The sequence below is a fragment of the Lithobates pipiens genome, unplaced genomic scaffold (assembly GCF_037356315.1).
Source record: "Lithobates pipiens isolate NorthernLeopardFrog02 unplaced genomic scaffold, aLitPip1_a1.2 Scaffold_28, whole genome shotgun sequence".
Taxonomy (NCBI): domain Eukaryota; kingdom Metazoa; phylum Chordata; class Amphibia; order Anura; family Ranidae; genus Lithobates; species Lithobates pipiens.
Genome location: NW_027507789.1, coordinates 33,741,007 through 33,753,931, shown reverse-complemented (window position 1 = coordinate 33,753,931; position 12,925 = coordinate 33,741,007). Strand labels below are relative to the sequence as shown.

Below are 12,925 nucleotides of genomic sequence, written 5' to 3'. Positions count from 1 at the left end.
GGGGTACATTAGAACTAAAGGGGGCTAACTCTAACTGCCCTAACAGTTATTACAGTCACAAATGACACCATGCGATCCGATTCTGCTGCGGGCCAAAAAAAGGGTCCCGTGCGAATTTGCGGCGGGTGCGGCGGGTGTGGCGGGTGCGGCGAATGGCTGAACTCGAATCGCACAGAGATCGGATGTGATTTGCACTGCAGTGCGGTGCGAATCACATTCGTTCTCATAAACCGCTGCAATGTGAACCCAGCCTTAGTGACACTGGCGACGGGGGGTGATCACGGGGTTAAACCTTTATTGGGGGGGTTAGGGGGGTACATTAGAACTAAAGGGGGCTAACTCTAACTGCCCTAACAGTTATTACAGTCACAAATGACACCAATGCAAAAAAAAAATAAAAATGACATTGGTGTCACTGTGACTGGGGGGCAGGGGTAATTGGGGGGGTGATCGGGGGGTAAAGGGGGGGTGTGAGTGTGCCTGGCATGTTCTACTGTGTGTGTAGAGTGTTGGAACGAAAAATACCGACACGGAGGAGAGAATACATCACTTCCTCTCCTGTGTTTACATTACAGGAGAGGAAGTGATGTCACCGGGGATTTCTATTCGTCGGGAGCGATCGCGAGGGGGTGGCCATGAATGAATGGCCGCCCCCTCGTCCCGGATCGCTCCCGGACGAAAACCGACCGCCGCAGGCACCGGGCGGGGGCCCGATCGGGCCCCCGACCCGCGGGAGGCAAGGGACGTACATGTATGTCCTTATGCCTGCCCGTGCCATTCTACCGACGTACATCGGCGTGCGGCGGTCGGCAACTGGTTAAAGGAGCTTCATCTTTTCTTCAGCAATGAAGTCTTGTGCGGGGAGCGTGCATACAGGCCATAGCGGTTGAGTGCATTACATATTGATTTCTTTGAAATAATTGTACCTGCTAATTCCAGTTCTTTCTGAAGCACTCCACAAGTGGTCCATGGCTCTTGGACAACTCTTATGATAAATCTTTTCACTCCTCTGTCAGAAATCTTGCGAGGAGCACCTGGTTGTGGCCGGTTTATAGTAAAATGATGTTCATTACACTTCCGGAATATGACCCCAACAGTGCTCACTGGAACATTCAGAAGTTTAGAAATCCTATTGTAACCAATGGTATCAGTAGCTTTTGCAACAATAAGGTTGCAAGGGTCTTGAGAGAGCTCTTTGCTTTTACCCATCATGAGATGTTTCTTGTGTGACACCTTGGTAATGAGACATCTTTTTATAGGCCATCAGCTGAGACTGAACCAACTGATATTTATTTGCACTGACAAGGGGCAGGATTGCTCTATAATTACTGATAGATTTCAGCTGGTGTCTTGGCTTTCCATGTTTTTTTTTTTCCTTTTTTTTTCCTTTTTTTAACCTCCCTTTCTTGATGTGTTCAATACTTTTTCCCTGTGTCATTCCATTTTATTACACATAACTTAATTTCTGAAGATATTTGTTTTGGTTCGTTGTATGGATTGCATGGGTTGTTACTGACGTGGGGGAAAATTTCATGTCAATAGCACAGTTAGAAATATATTTACCTAGAAAAATAGTGACAATTAGGGATGAGCCGAACACCCCCGGTTCGGTTCGCATCAGAACTTTCGAACGGACCCCAAATTCGTACGAACTTTAGAACCCCATTGAAGTCTATGGGACTCGAACGTTCGAAATTAAAAGTGCTAATTTTAATGGCTAATATGCAAGATACTGTCCTAAAAAGGGTTTGGGGACCTGGCTCCTGCCCCAGGGGACATGGGTCAATGCCTAAATTGTTTTTAAAAATGGCCGTTTTGGCGGGAGCACTGATTTTAATGATGATTAAAGTGAAAAAAAAGTGAAATATTCCTTTAAATATGGTGCCTGGGGGGTGTCTGTAGTATGCCTGTGAAGTGCCATGTGTTTCCCGTGTTTAGAACAGTCCTTGCACAAAATGACATTAAACGGAAATAACATCATTTAAAACTGCTTGCGGTTTTAATGTTATATCCGGTTCCTGCAATATGGTTGAAAATCATTGAGAACAATGGCATGGGTAGCCCTCCCTGCCCATTACCAGCCCCTTTGGGTCTTGTATGCATATTAAGGGGAACCCCGTACCCATATTAAAAAAAGGAAATGCGTGTGGCCCCCAGGCCCTATATACTCAGAACAGCAGTATACAGGCGGTGCAAACAAGACAGGGACTGTGTAGGTTTGTTGTGTTAAGTAGAATCTGTTTGTAATTTTCAACTGGTACATTTTTAAAGTGTAGCTCCAGTTAAAAAAACTATTTTTAAGCATTTTGGAAAACATAGGGAAGGGTTATCACCCCTGTATAATTTGTTTTGTTGTACATCTTTTTTCATCTCACTTGCTGTTGTCTCCTTCCGTTTGCAAGTAGGAGATGTTTGTAAGTTGGATGTTTGAAAGTAGGGGCCTGCCCTATATGCTCTGCAGAAATGGCGGAACAAGGTGTTGGTTTTGCCACAATATTGTAAGCCCTCAAAGTGACTCTTGGTGGGCGCTGGAGCGCCCTGCTGTGAACGATTATATCAAGAATTGTAATTACATGCCATTGTTGAACAGTGGTAGAAAAATTGACCTTTGGTGGTTGTGGTGCTGGTGCCACAACACTATAAGTCCTCACAGTTACTGTGGGTGGGCACAGGAACGGGCCTTCCTGTGAAATATTATATCAAGAATTGTAATTACATGTCCCTGTTAAACAGGGGCAGAAAAATTGGGCCTTAGGCACTGGTGCTGGTGCCACGACACTGCAACCTCTCCCATATACTCTAGTTTTATTGCAGGAATTAGCCCTGCTGCAAAGCATTGCATCAAAAATTGTACTTAAACGCCCCTGTTAAACAGGGGCAGAAAAATTGGGCTGATGGCATCACCCAGAACCAGAAATGTTCTTCCAACATATCAGCGGAGGAGGAAGAGGATAGATAATCAACATAACAGGACAGTCACTCAGCATCAGCATAGGCAGTCTTGAAGGGATGTGATATTTTAAAAAAAAATATTCGGTTACATCAGCTTCAGGTGCTTGGTAGCTGTGGGTGATCCAAGACTGATTCATCTTGATGAAGGTCAGTCGATCAACTGATTCGGTGGACAGGCGCACCCTGTGATCGGTAACAAAGCCACCAGCAGCACTGAAGGTGCGTTCCGAAAGAACGCTGGATGCAGGACAGGCCAGTAGCTCAATTGCATACTGTGCAAGCTCTGGCCAGTGATTCATCCTCAAGACCCAGTAAGCCAGAGGATTTTCGGTGGGAAAGGTGTCCAAGTCTGACCTTGCCTCTAGGTATTCCTGCACCATGTAAATCAGACGCTGGCGATGGTTGCTGGAACCGATCATACCTTGGGGCTGCGGGCTAAAAAATTGTCTGAAAGCATCAGACGGCCACCTTCTCCACCACTCCTTCTGACCGATGCCTCAGCAACACGTTGTCCAGGACCAGGAGTTTGTAACCTCCCAGTCTCTGGGAACGCGTTGCATAGACCATTCTGCAAGGCCTCCCAGAGATGTCTCATCCTCTGCTCCCTCTGCGATGGCAAGATAAGGTCGGCAACCTTACCCTTGTACCATGGATCAAGGAGAGTGGCCAGCCAGTAATGGTCCCTCTCCTTGATCCGAAGAATACGAGGATCCTTCCGCAGGCTTTGCAGGATCAGGGAGGCAATGCAGCGTAGGTTAGCTGAGGCATTCGGTCCGGAGTCCTCTGGGTCACTAAGGACAACATGATCCGCAGCTACCTCCTCCCAGCCACGTACAAGTCCACGTGTTTCTTGGGACTGTAAATCATCCCTACAAGACTGCTGCTGCTGATTCTGAGTGCCAGCCTCCACCTCCATTCTGACACAATCATCCTCCTCCTCCTCCTCTTCCTCCTCCTCTTCCTGTGTGATGGGTGGCACAGCAGGAACACTGTCTGAATAAAGGGGGCCTTGAGAGGCAAGGAAGTCCTCCTCTTCCTGCCTCTGTTCTGCCTCAAGTGCCCTGTCCATTATTGCACGCAGCGTATGCTCCAAGAGGTGGACAAGAGGTACAGTGTCACTGATGCATGCACTGTCACTGCTCACCATCCTTGTGGCCTCCTCAAACAGTGACAGGACAGTGCATGCATCCCTGATCATGCCCCACTGGCGTGGTGAGAAAAAACTGAGCTCCCCTGACCCTGTCCTGGTGCCGCAGTCGCACAGGTACTCATTGATGGCCCTCTGCTGCGTGTGCAGCCGCTGCAGCATGGCCAACGTTGAGTTCCACCTGGTGGGCATGTCACATATAAGGCGGTTCTTGGGCAGGTTCAACTCCTTTTGGAGCTCAGCCAGCCGAGCACAGGCATTAAATGATCGGCGGAAATGCACACAGACTTTCCTGGCCTGCTTCAGGACATCCTGTAAGCCGGGGTATCTGCCCAAGAACCGCTGCACCACCAGGTTAAGGACGTGAGCTACACAGGGCACATGGGTCAGTTGTCTCTGTCAGAGGGTGGAGAGGAGGTTGGTGCAATTGTCGCAAACCACCATTCCTGGCTTAAGCTGGTGTGGCGTCAACCACCTCTCGGCCTGCCCCTGCAGAGCTGACAAAACATCCGCTCCAGTGTGGCTCCTGTCCCCCAAACAAACCAGCGCAAGCACGGCATGGCATCGTTTTGCCTGCGTACTTGCGTAGCCCCTGGAACGCCTACAGAGCACCGCTGGTTCTGAGGACAGAGCACTGGAAGAGGCCATGGAGGAAGAAGAAGAGGAGGGGGTGGAGGAGAGAGGTGTGTCACAACCAATAGTAGCATTTTGGAGGTGTGGTGGCGGAACAACCTCCAACACTACTGTACCTTGTCCTGCATCCTTCCCAGCTGCCAGAAGAGTGACCCAATGGGCCGTGAAAGACAGGTAACGTCCCTGTCCATGCCTGCTGGACCATGAGTCAGCGGTAATATGCACCTTACCTCTGACCGCCCTGTCCAGCGAGGCAAGGACATTGCCTTCCACATGCCGGTAGAGAGCCGGAATCGCCTTCCGTGAGAAAAAGTGGCGTTTGGGGACCTGCCACTGAGGAACCGCACATTGTACAAACTCACGGAAGGGGGCCGAGTCTAATAACTGAAAAGGCAGCAGTTGAAGTGCTAGCAATTTAGCCAAGCTAGCATTCAACCGCTGGGCATGTGGATGGCTGGGAGTGAACTTCTTTTGCCGGTCCAGCAGCTGGGGCAGGGACATTTGCCTGCTATAATCGGACATGGGTGTACTGCTAGCAGAGTGCCCGGAAGCACTTGGCTGTGACACACCTAATTCTACACCTTCATTCCTCTCAGAGCAGGTTTCAGAGAGGACTGAAGGTCTAGTGGGGTTGGAGATGCCAGCTGATGAGGAGCAAGGAGAGGTCCGCTTTGTTGTAGACACCCTACTAAAATACAACCCTTATGCCGCGTACACACGGTCGGAATTTCCGACAGAAAAAGTCAGACTGGAGCTTTTCATTGTATATTAAGACCGTGTGTATGCCCCATCGGACTTTTTATGTCGCAAAGAGAACATTTTCTATATTTTTCCCGACGGAACAAATTCCCATTGGGAAAAGCGCTCGTCTGTACGCTGTTCCGGCGTACCAAAAATTACGCATGCTCTGAAGCCAGTACGAGACAGAAGCTATTGGCTACTGGCTATTGAACTTCCTTTTTTCGTCATACATGTTGTATTTCACCGCGTTCTTGACGGTCAGAATTTGGTGTGATCGTGTGTGCGCAAGATGGCTTCAGTGGAATTCCGTCGGAAAAACCTTCAAAGTTTATTCCGATGGGAAAACCGGTTGTGTGTACAGGGTTGTAATGGAAATTTGTAGGTTCTGTATATAATTGTATTCTATTTTATATGTATTGCACAATGCCCTCACTGTGCACACAATTGAAAACATTATTAGTGCCTAATGTTTTCAGTACATGTTTTGCATTCTTTCGAGTCTTGATTAGAATTAGCCTGCCTATGTAACGCCCCTTGTTACCATAAACGTACAATTGTAATTTTAATGTGATACCTACATAATCTTGTGTATAAAAACCTTCAAATGCATCATAATAAAGGAGAACAGTTATTTGGAAAGATGCTGAGTATCTTTTGTGTCTGTTCCCTACTGTAGTAGTTATTAATTTGGAACCACTAATCAATATGAGGATAGGAGTTGCCTATCTATAAAATATCAATTTCAGGGCATAAGACCCATTAGAAGGGAATGTGAAAAGTCCAAGGACCTGAGTGCCATTGCTCCATTCCACAAGTCATTCTTTAGCCAGTGCCAGAGCTGGACCTTACCAGGACACCAAACCCAGTAACAGTCTTACCGCTCCCCAGAGCACCCTGTACGTTACAGAAACCACCACTCCTCATATACGGTATACTATCCAGAACACCTAGTTTAGTATTCAGCATACCATGTCATCAGTGACATTAAAGACGAGTTTCCCAGCTGAATGGTAGACAAAGCCAGCGGTGTTAAACAAGTAATCGGAGACTCCGAAGTAAATCATGAGGTTGTGGTCAGCTGGTAAGGATAGCGTTGGCGGTGAGAAAGGAGGAGGAGTCCGATGGGACAATTCAAAAAATTCTCCCTGTGGAAAACACAATAAATGAATATCGTTACAGAGTCGTGTTGTGTACAGTACATTTATGAATGCAGATACTGTGCTAACGTGACTACTTTGTGAGTTACAGAAGTTGTCAGAGGGTTGTATGGAATAGAGGAAATGGGCACCTAAACATAAATGCAGCCCACCAGAGAAAATGCCCCTACTGTCCCTCAAACTTCTCTGCCCAGTTCTAAAACTATCTGCGTGGCATAAGATGCACCTGGGCCAACGATACTGCATGTTTACTTGCAGCGTGGTTGCTTAAGGTGGAATTTCTTACAAAAGGTGACGTACCACTCATTCTCTCCCTCTACCCAATTGCAGGTTTTGTGGGATGGGGAGGGATTCAGTGAGTACCATTTTTTTTTTTGCCAGTATCCGCTCAGACTTCCTCATTCTCTGCCTAGGTAAGGATAACGTCACGTATCCCACCCACAGCCTCCTTAGATACATCACAGGTCCCAGGAGGCAGCAGAACCAGTCTCCGTGCACCGCGCAATCTTGCGTGTGAGCAGTGGGAAGCCTGCTTTGGTTAATCAGGAACATATAGCTGGCTCCCAAATCCAAAATGGCAACACTGGGTATCCACACTATTAAGAAGGATCAGCTGTGGTAAGACAGTGCTGGAATCTATGGATTGAATCCAAGTACCTGATTTTTAAAAGTCAGCAGCCGAAGTACTTATTTAAACACCAAAAAAATGTTACCTAATTCCGAGCCATGCTCTGTGCAAAAAAATGCAAGCATGAAAGTAGCAGTCTGGGTTGGTGGTCAAAAAACGAAAAAAAAACGAACAGATAACGGAATCCTATAAAAAGCTCTGGCACTTCCTGGTAATGTCCAAGCTTGCCCCTCCCATCCTGCCGTACCTACATCCCTGTTGGCCAGTAAGGCAGCCCAATAAAGGGCGGGACAAACAAGCTTTTGACATTACCAGAAAGTGTGGGAGCTTTTGCCAAATGAGAATGGGTGGGATATTCTGGTCTGGCAGAGGCATCAACCTCTTTATTTTAACTTGACAAAGTAATTTCAAGCACCAAAAATATGGTGCCAGTGCTGATAATAGGGCAAATTGGGACATTTTTCATCTCAGCCAATCATACTAATTGACTGTGTATTTGAAGTGTGATTTAAGCCCCGTACACACAATCTGAAAATTGTATGAAAAATGCCGCATTTGGATCGATCGTACGATAATCAGATTGTTCGTACAGAGCTTTCGAGAGCCAATCAGGACGGTTCATCCAATATTCTATCGCACATGCACGGAATTTTTTTTCATATGATGCCAGATCGTACAATTTTAGTTTTAATTAGTACAGCTATCGTTCAAAAATGCAATACAAATGCATTACAACACATGACGGCACTTCTGAATTTTTTTTTCTGTCATGCAGGAATTTTCGTGACTTTACTAAACTCAGATTTGACGTGAGATTAGCATGCAAAAAAAAAAAAAAGGGCGATCATTCATCCGATAATCGGATCGTGTGTACGAAGCATTACTCATATGTCAAGAAGGAATCATTTTTTTTAGAATCCGTTTTTCCATTGAAGCAATTAAAACCGTTTCCCTTACATTTTAGTAAATGTGGTTTTATAACGGAGGGCAGTGAAATAATTAACTAGCACAAGAAATAATAACAGACTCACCTTCAGTGCAACATCCACAGTTGCTGCAGTCACAGGTGGAGGACCGGTGAGAGAATAATCAATGGCAGCTACTTTGTCAATCTTTGCTGTCACTGAGAGAGAAAAAACATGATATAAAGAATGTTATTTGTCCAGATTGGTATTCCTTGATCACTACTAACACGTCTATGCAAAACTGTCCCTTTTCTGCCATAAGGGATCAGATTCCATACTTCCTAATAGGCACACTATTCAAACAGATGGGTTGGAATGCTGTCGAGTTCTTGGGCATGTAGCGCCCTATAGTGCTAAATTTGTGTAAATAGGTTTGTTAGTGTAGGTAAATTGTTAGCATGGCTTACAGCCAGGCTGGGTTGATTCTGGGTCGGGGTGAATGACTCAGGGAAGCTGGATGACTCACCCGGCAGCACCTCTGGTACCTCTCCCTACTTTCTGGAACCTTAGAGAAGATTCCAAAAGAATGGGTGTGAGGTTAAATCGGACCTTCAGTAATTTTTTTCAACTTTCCATATATTAAATCTTCTGCCCTTGCTGTTTTAACTTTGGAGAGTAAAAATGTTTTTTTCTTCCAGTAAATACCTTATACAGCCCACTTCTTGTTTCTTGTCTAGTAAAAAGCCTATGCTTATGCCATCATGCACAGCTCTCTCTCTCTCTCTCTCTTGTGAGAGTTTGCCAGGAAGGGGGGGGGAGGCCAGGAGAGTGGAGAAGGGATGAGTCATAGGAGAGCCAATCGGAGCTGCAGGGCTGAAGAGCTGGAGGTGTGCTTCAGATCAACACAGTTAAAATGGCTGCAGCCAGACTCAGTGGAGGGAGATTTCTGCAGCATATTTGGCAAGTACAGAATCGCAGTACATATATATATAAAAATAATATGCAAAGTGCTTGGAAGGAAGGCAAAGATGTTTTTATTACAAATTATGTGAGCAGACTGCAGTTCCTCTTTAAGTGGAGCTGCCTAGAGTATTAAAGAGGGCCAAAGCCAATCCCCAGCAAGAGGGCTGGCAGGGGGTGGGCGCCTCAAATACCCTGGGTCATGCCAGCAAGAGGGGGGGAGTGAGTGTCAGGTGGAAGATTGGAGATAGAGTGCTAAGGAGACTGTCAGAGGCCTTTGAGGGAGCCCCCTAGTCTCGGGGAGAGGGAGGGTGACCTTAGGCCTGGGGCTTGGGTACTGGAGGGACCCTCTACAATACACAGAGGACATCCATCCTGGAGACACAGGATCAAGGAAAGGACAGCAGGAGCAGGTCGGCACTTTTGGGAGATCTCTTGAGTGGCAGCTTGGGAGGACTGAGATACAGCCTGGGAGGATTAAGTGACAGTCTAGGATGTCTGGGAACGTCAGTCTGGGATGACTGTGGAAAAATAGCCAGGAGGGCTAAAGAAAGGGGGTGCTGTAGCCAGGTGGGCTGCCAGAGCCTGAAGAGGTGGTGCTGGGACCAGTGACCACGGGAGGAAGTTGGTGATTTGTGCTAGTGGTGTCACTCCAACCTTTTAAAGTTTAGGGGCCCACAGTCCCTGCCTGTAATGGGCCTTTGCTATTGACTTTTTAAGGGTGACATCACTGAGGATCTGCAATCAAGTGAGTGCCGGCGGAAAAGGCGTGTATATACATTATATTACCAAAAGTATTGGGATGCCTGCCTTTAAACGCATGTGAAATTTAATGACATCCCAGTCTTAGTCCATAGGGTTCATTATTGAGTTGGCCCACCCTTTGCAGCTTTCAACTCTTCTGGGAAGACTTTCCATAAGGTTTAGGTATGTGTCTATGGGAATGTTTCACCATTCTTCCAGAAGTGGATTTGTGAGATCAGGCCCTGAAGTTGGACGAGAAGGCCTGACTTGCAGTCTCCACTCCCAATGGCATCCCAAAGGGGTACTGTTGGGTTGAGGAGCAGACCAGTCAAGTTCCTCCACCCCAAACTCGCTCATCCATGTCTTTATGGACCTTGCTTTGTGCACTGGTGCGCAGTCATGTTGGAACGCGAAGGGGCCATCTCCAAACCATTCCCATAAAGTTGGGAGCATGAAATTGTCTAAAAGGTCTTGGTATGCTGACGCCTTAAGAATTTCCTTCACTGGAACTAAGGGGGCAAGCCCAACCCCTGAAAGTGAACCCCACATCATAATTGCCCCCTGTCCACCAAATGATTTGGACCATTGCACAAAGCAAGGTCCATAAAGACATGGATAAGCAAGTTCAGGGTGGAGGAACTTAACTGGCCAGCACCTCAACCCGATAGAACATCTTTGGGGTGAATTATAATGGAGACTGCGAGCCAGGCCTTCTTGTCCATATCAGTGCCTGACCTCATAAATGCGCTTCTGGAAGAATGGCCAAATATTCCCACACTCCTAAACCTTGTGGACAGCCTTCCCAGAAGAGTTGAAGCTGTTATAGCTGCAAAGGGTGGGCCAACTCAATATGGAACCCTATGGACCAAGACTGGGATGCCATTAAACTTCATGTGCATGTAAAGGCAGGCATCATAATACTTTTGGTAATATAGGGTATACGGTAAGTAGTATTGTGCATACACCCTGCAACGAGAAAGATCCACAGAGAAAGCCAACTTAGGAACCACAAAAAGGAGTTGGAGGTTGACTGCACCCCTCTGATTCAGTTTACTTTGGGGGAACCAGAGGGAAATAGATAATGAAGTAGTAATTTGGTTTTAGGAGAGTTATTAGTGAGATGAGGGCCAAGCCATGGGGTTAAGTAGGCTGACTCGAGTGATTCCTAATTGACCCTTGAAATTTAACATAAGCCAATGGAATTTTTTATTTTTTTGCTGCTGACCTGGAAGGGTTTGAAGAAGTGGTTCCAGTTTAGTGACAATGGCATTCTGAACCAATGGACAGATCTGTGGGGAAGAAAATGCACAGTTAACCAAGAAATTACACAATTTAAATGCTGATATGGTATATGGTGACCTATGTACTGTATGCATGTACGTGCAAAGACTGGATAAGGGTATGATTATCATTAAAGTGATATTAAACCCAAAACTAAAAATGGAATAGATTTCCACTTACAGATCATGAGAAGTGGCGGCTGCATTCGTTTTTTTTTTTTTTTGGCTTTTTCACTTCTGTTTTCACCTGGTGATCTGGCCAGTAACATACCTTGTATTTTAGAGTGCATCCACTCTGGATGGAGCACTGCGTTCATTCAGAATGGTGAGACCACCTTGTAGCCTTATGAGTTTATGTGAAATCTCCATTAATACCTGTACAATATTGTAATTAGAAATATATTTCCATTAGATTTATATATATATGTAAAGTATTGAGTGTTGTATTGAGTGTTACTGTAATTGGTTCAACTTCAAAGCTTGGCCTTTTGTTTTCCCTGATAACATCTCACCTGGGAAGTAAACAACAGCTTTCGTTGACTCATCCAATCAGGCTGTTCCCAATATACATTGACTAGGTACAGTGACCAATTAGGGAGAATGTATTAGCCACACTACAGAAAGTAGGGGGGGGGGGATATAATGCTTTGTGAGCAAGCCAAGACACACTGGTGTGGGAGCACACGGCAGTCACCATGGGCTGACCTGAAGTTAACAGGTAACCTAACTCTGAACTTGCACCTTATATTGTATTGTAAATACGATTCTGTGAGTAATTTGTAAATATCATGTAAGCCAGGGGACCTACACTGTATATTGTGATGTACATACTGTCTGGTGTGTAATTTGTATATATTATGTAACCCTATAAATGAATGTGTATTGCTGATTGAACTATCTCTTTTGTACAAGATCTCTCAGATCTAGATATGTATATGTCCATACTACTACAATGATTGAGGGGTATGTACATAATCATAAATACTAGTCAACAAATGGCGACCGACGAAGGGACAGGAAAAATTGGTGGTCTCTTTCAGCAATATCTCAAGGGGTTGCAATATCTACAAAAGGCACACTATGAAAGGGTTTTTCATCTGAATGCTAAAAAGTAACATTGGGTGATCTAGGTGCTCAATATAGAAATGGGCTATAAAAAAATAGCTGTGTTGTACAGTGTGTAATCATTAGGAAGCCTACTGTTAGTATACTAAGGAACACATCATTTATGCTAAAAGCTAAATATATTATAGAATTTGTACATGAAGAGTCCAGATACATTAGAAGGAGATGAAAAGAGCTGTTGCCCAATGTTTATATGCATGAAGATTCAGTCTATTTAAAAAAAAAAAAAAAAGGTTTGAAAGATGATTCCTGCAGTGGATGAAGTGCATGTAACAGGAATTGAGAGTACAGCACAAAAGATGGATAGGGAGGACAGACAGTCTTTAGAAAATGTGCTACTTGTAGCTAACAATATTGGCAAACTATTGCCAGGAGTGCACATAACATTTCATGCAGATAATGTCTTGCAACGATGTAAATTGCTGGGAGTTGCCAACTCCAGAGATCAGGTTAAAGTTTTACTATTAACAGTTAAATTAGACACATGGTCTTCCTTACCAGACCATGTTAAAGAAGGAAGAGCAGATTACAATGAAACTGTAGATGAACTGCTAAAAATATTATATCCCTTTGACCTAGGCTTAATAGCAGCGTTTAGAACAAAACAGGAAAATAATGAGAATCCACTTCTTTATGCAAACAGGCTATGGTCA

General features: G+C 45.2%; 1 protein-coding gene across 1 annotated transcript in view; it reads right to left on the bottom strand.

Annotated features, from left to right (window-relative positions):
• The window catches only part of LOC143935298 (bactericidal permeability-increasing protein-like), a 67,523-nt gene that overhangs the window by 32,786 nt on the left and 21,812 nt on the right, over positions 1-12,925 (bottom strand). The window contains exons 6-8 of the mRNA XM_077459051.1: positions 11,093-11,156; positions 8,290-8,381; positions 6,442-6,618 (exon numbers count right to left, since the gene is read on the bottom strand). Coding sequence (XP_077315177.1) covers positions 6,442-6,618; positions 8,290-8,381; positions 11,093-11,156 — 333 coding nt within the window. The remainder of the gene's footprint in view (positions 1-6,441; positions 6,619-8,289; positions 8,382-11,092; positions 11,157-12,925) is intronic.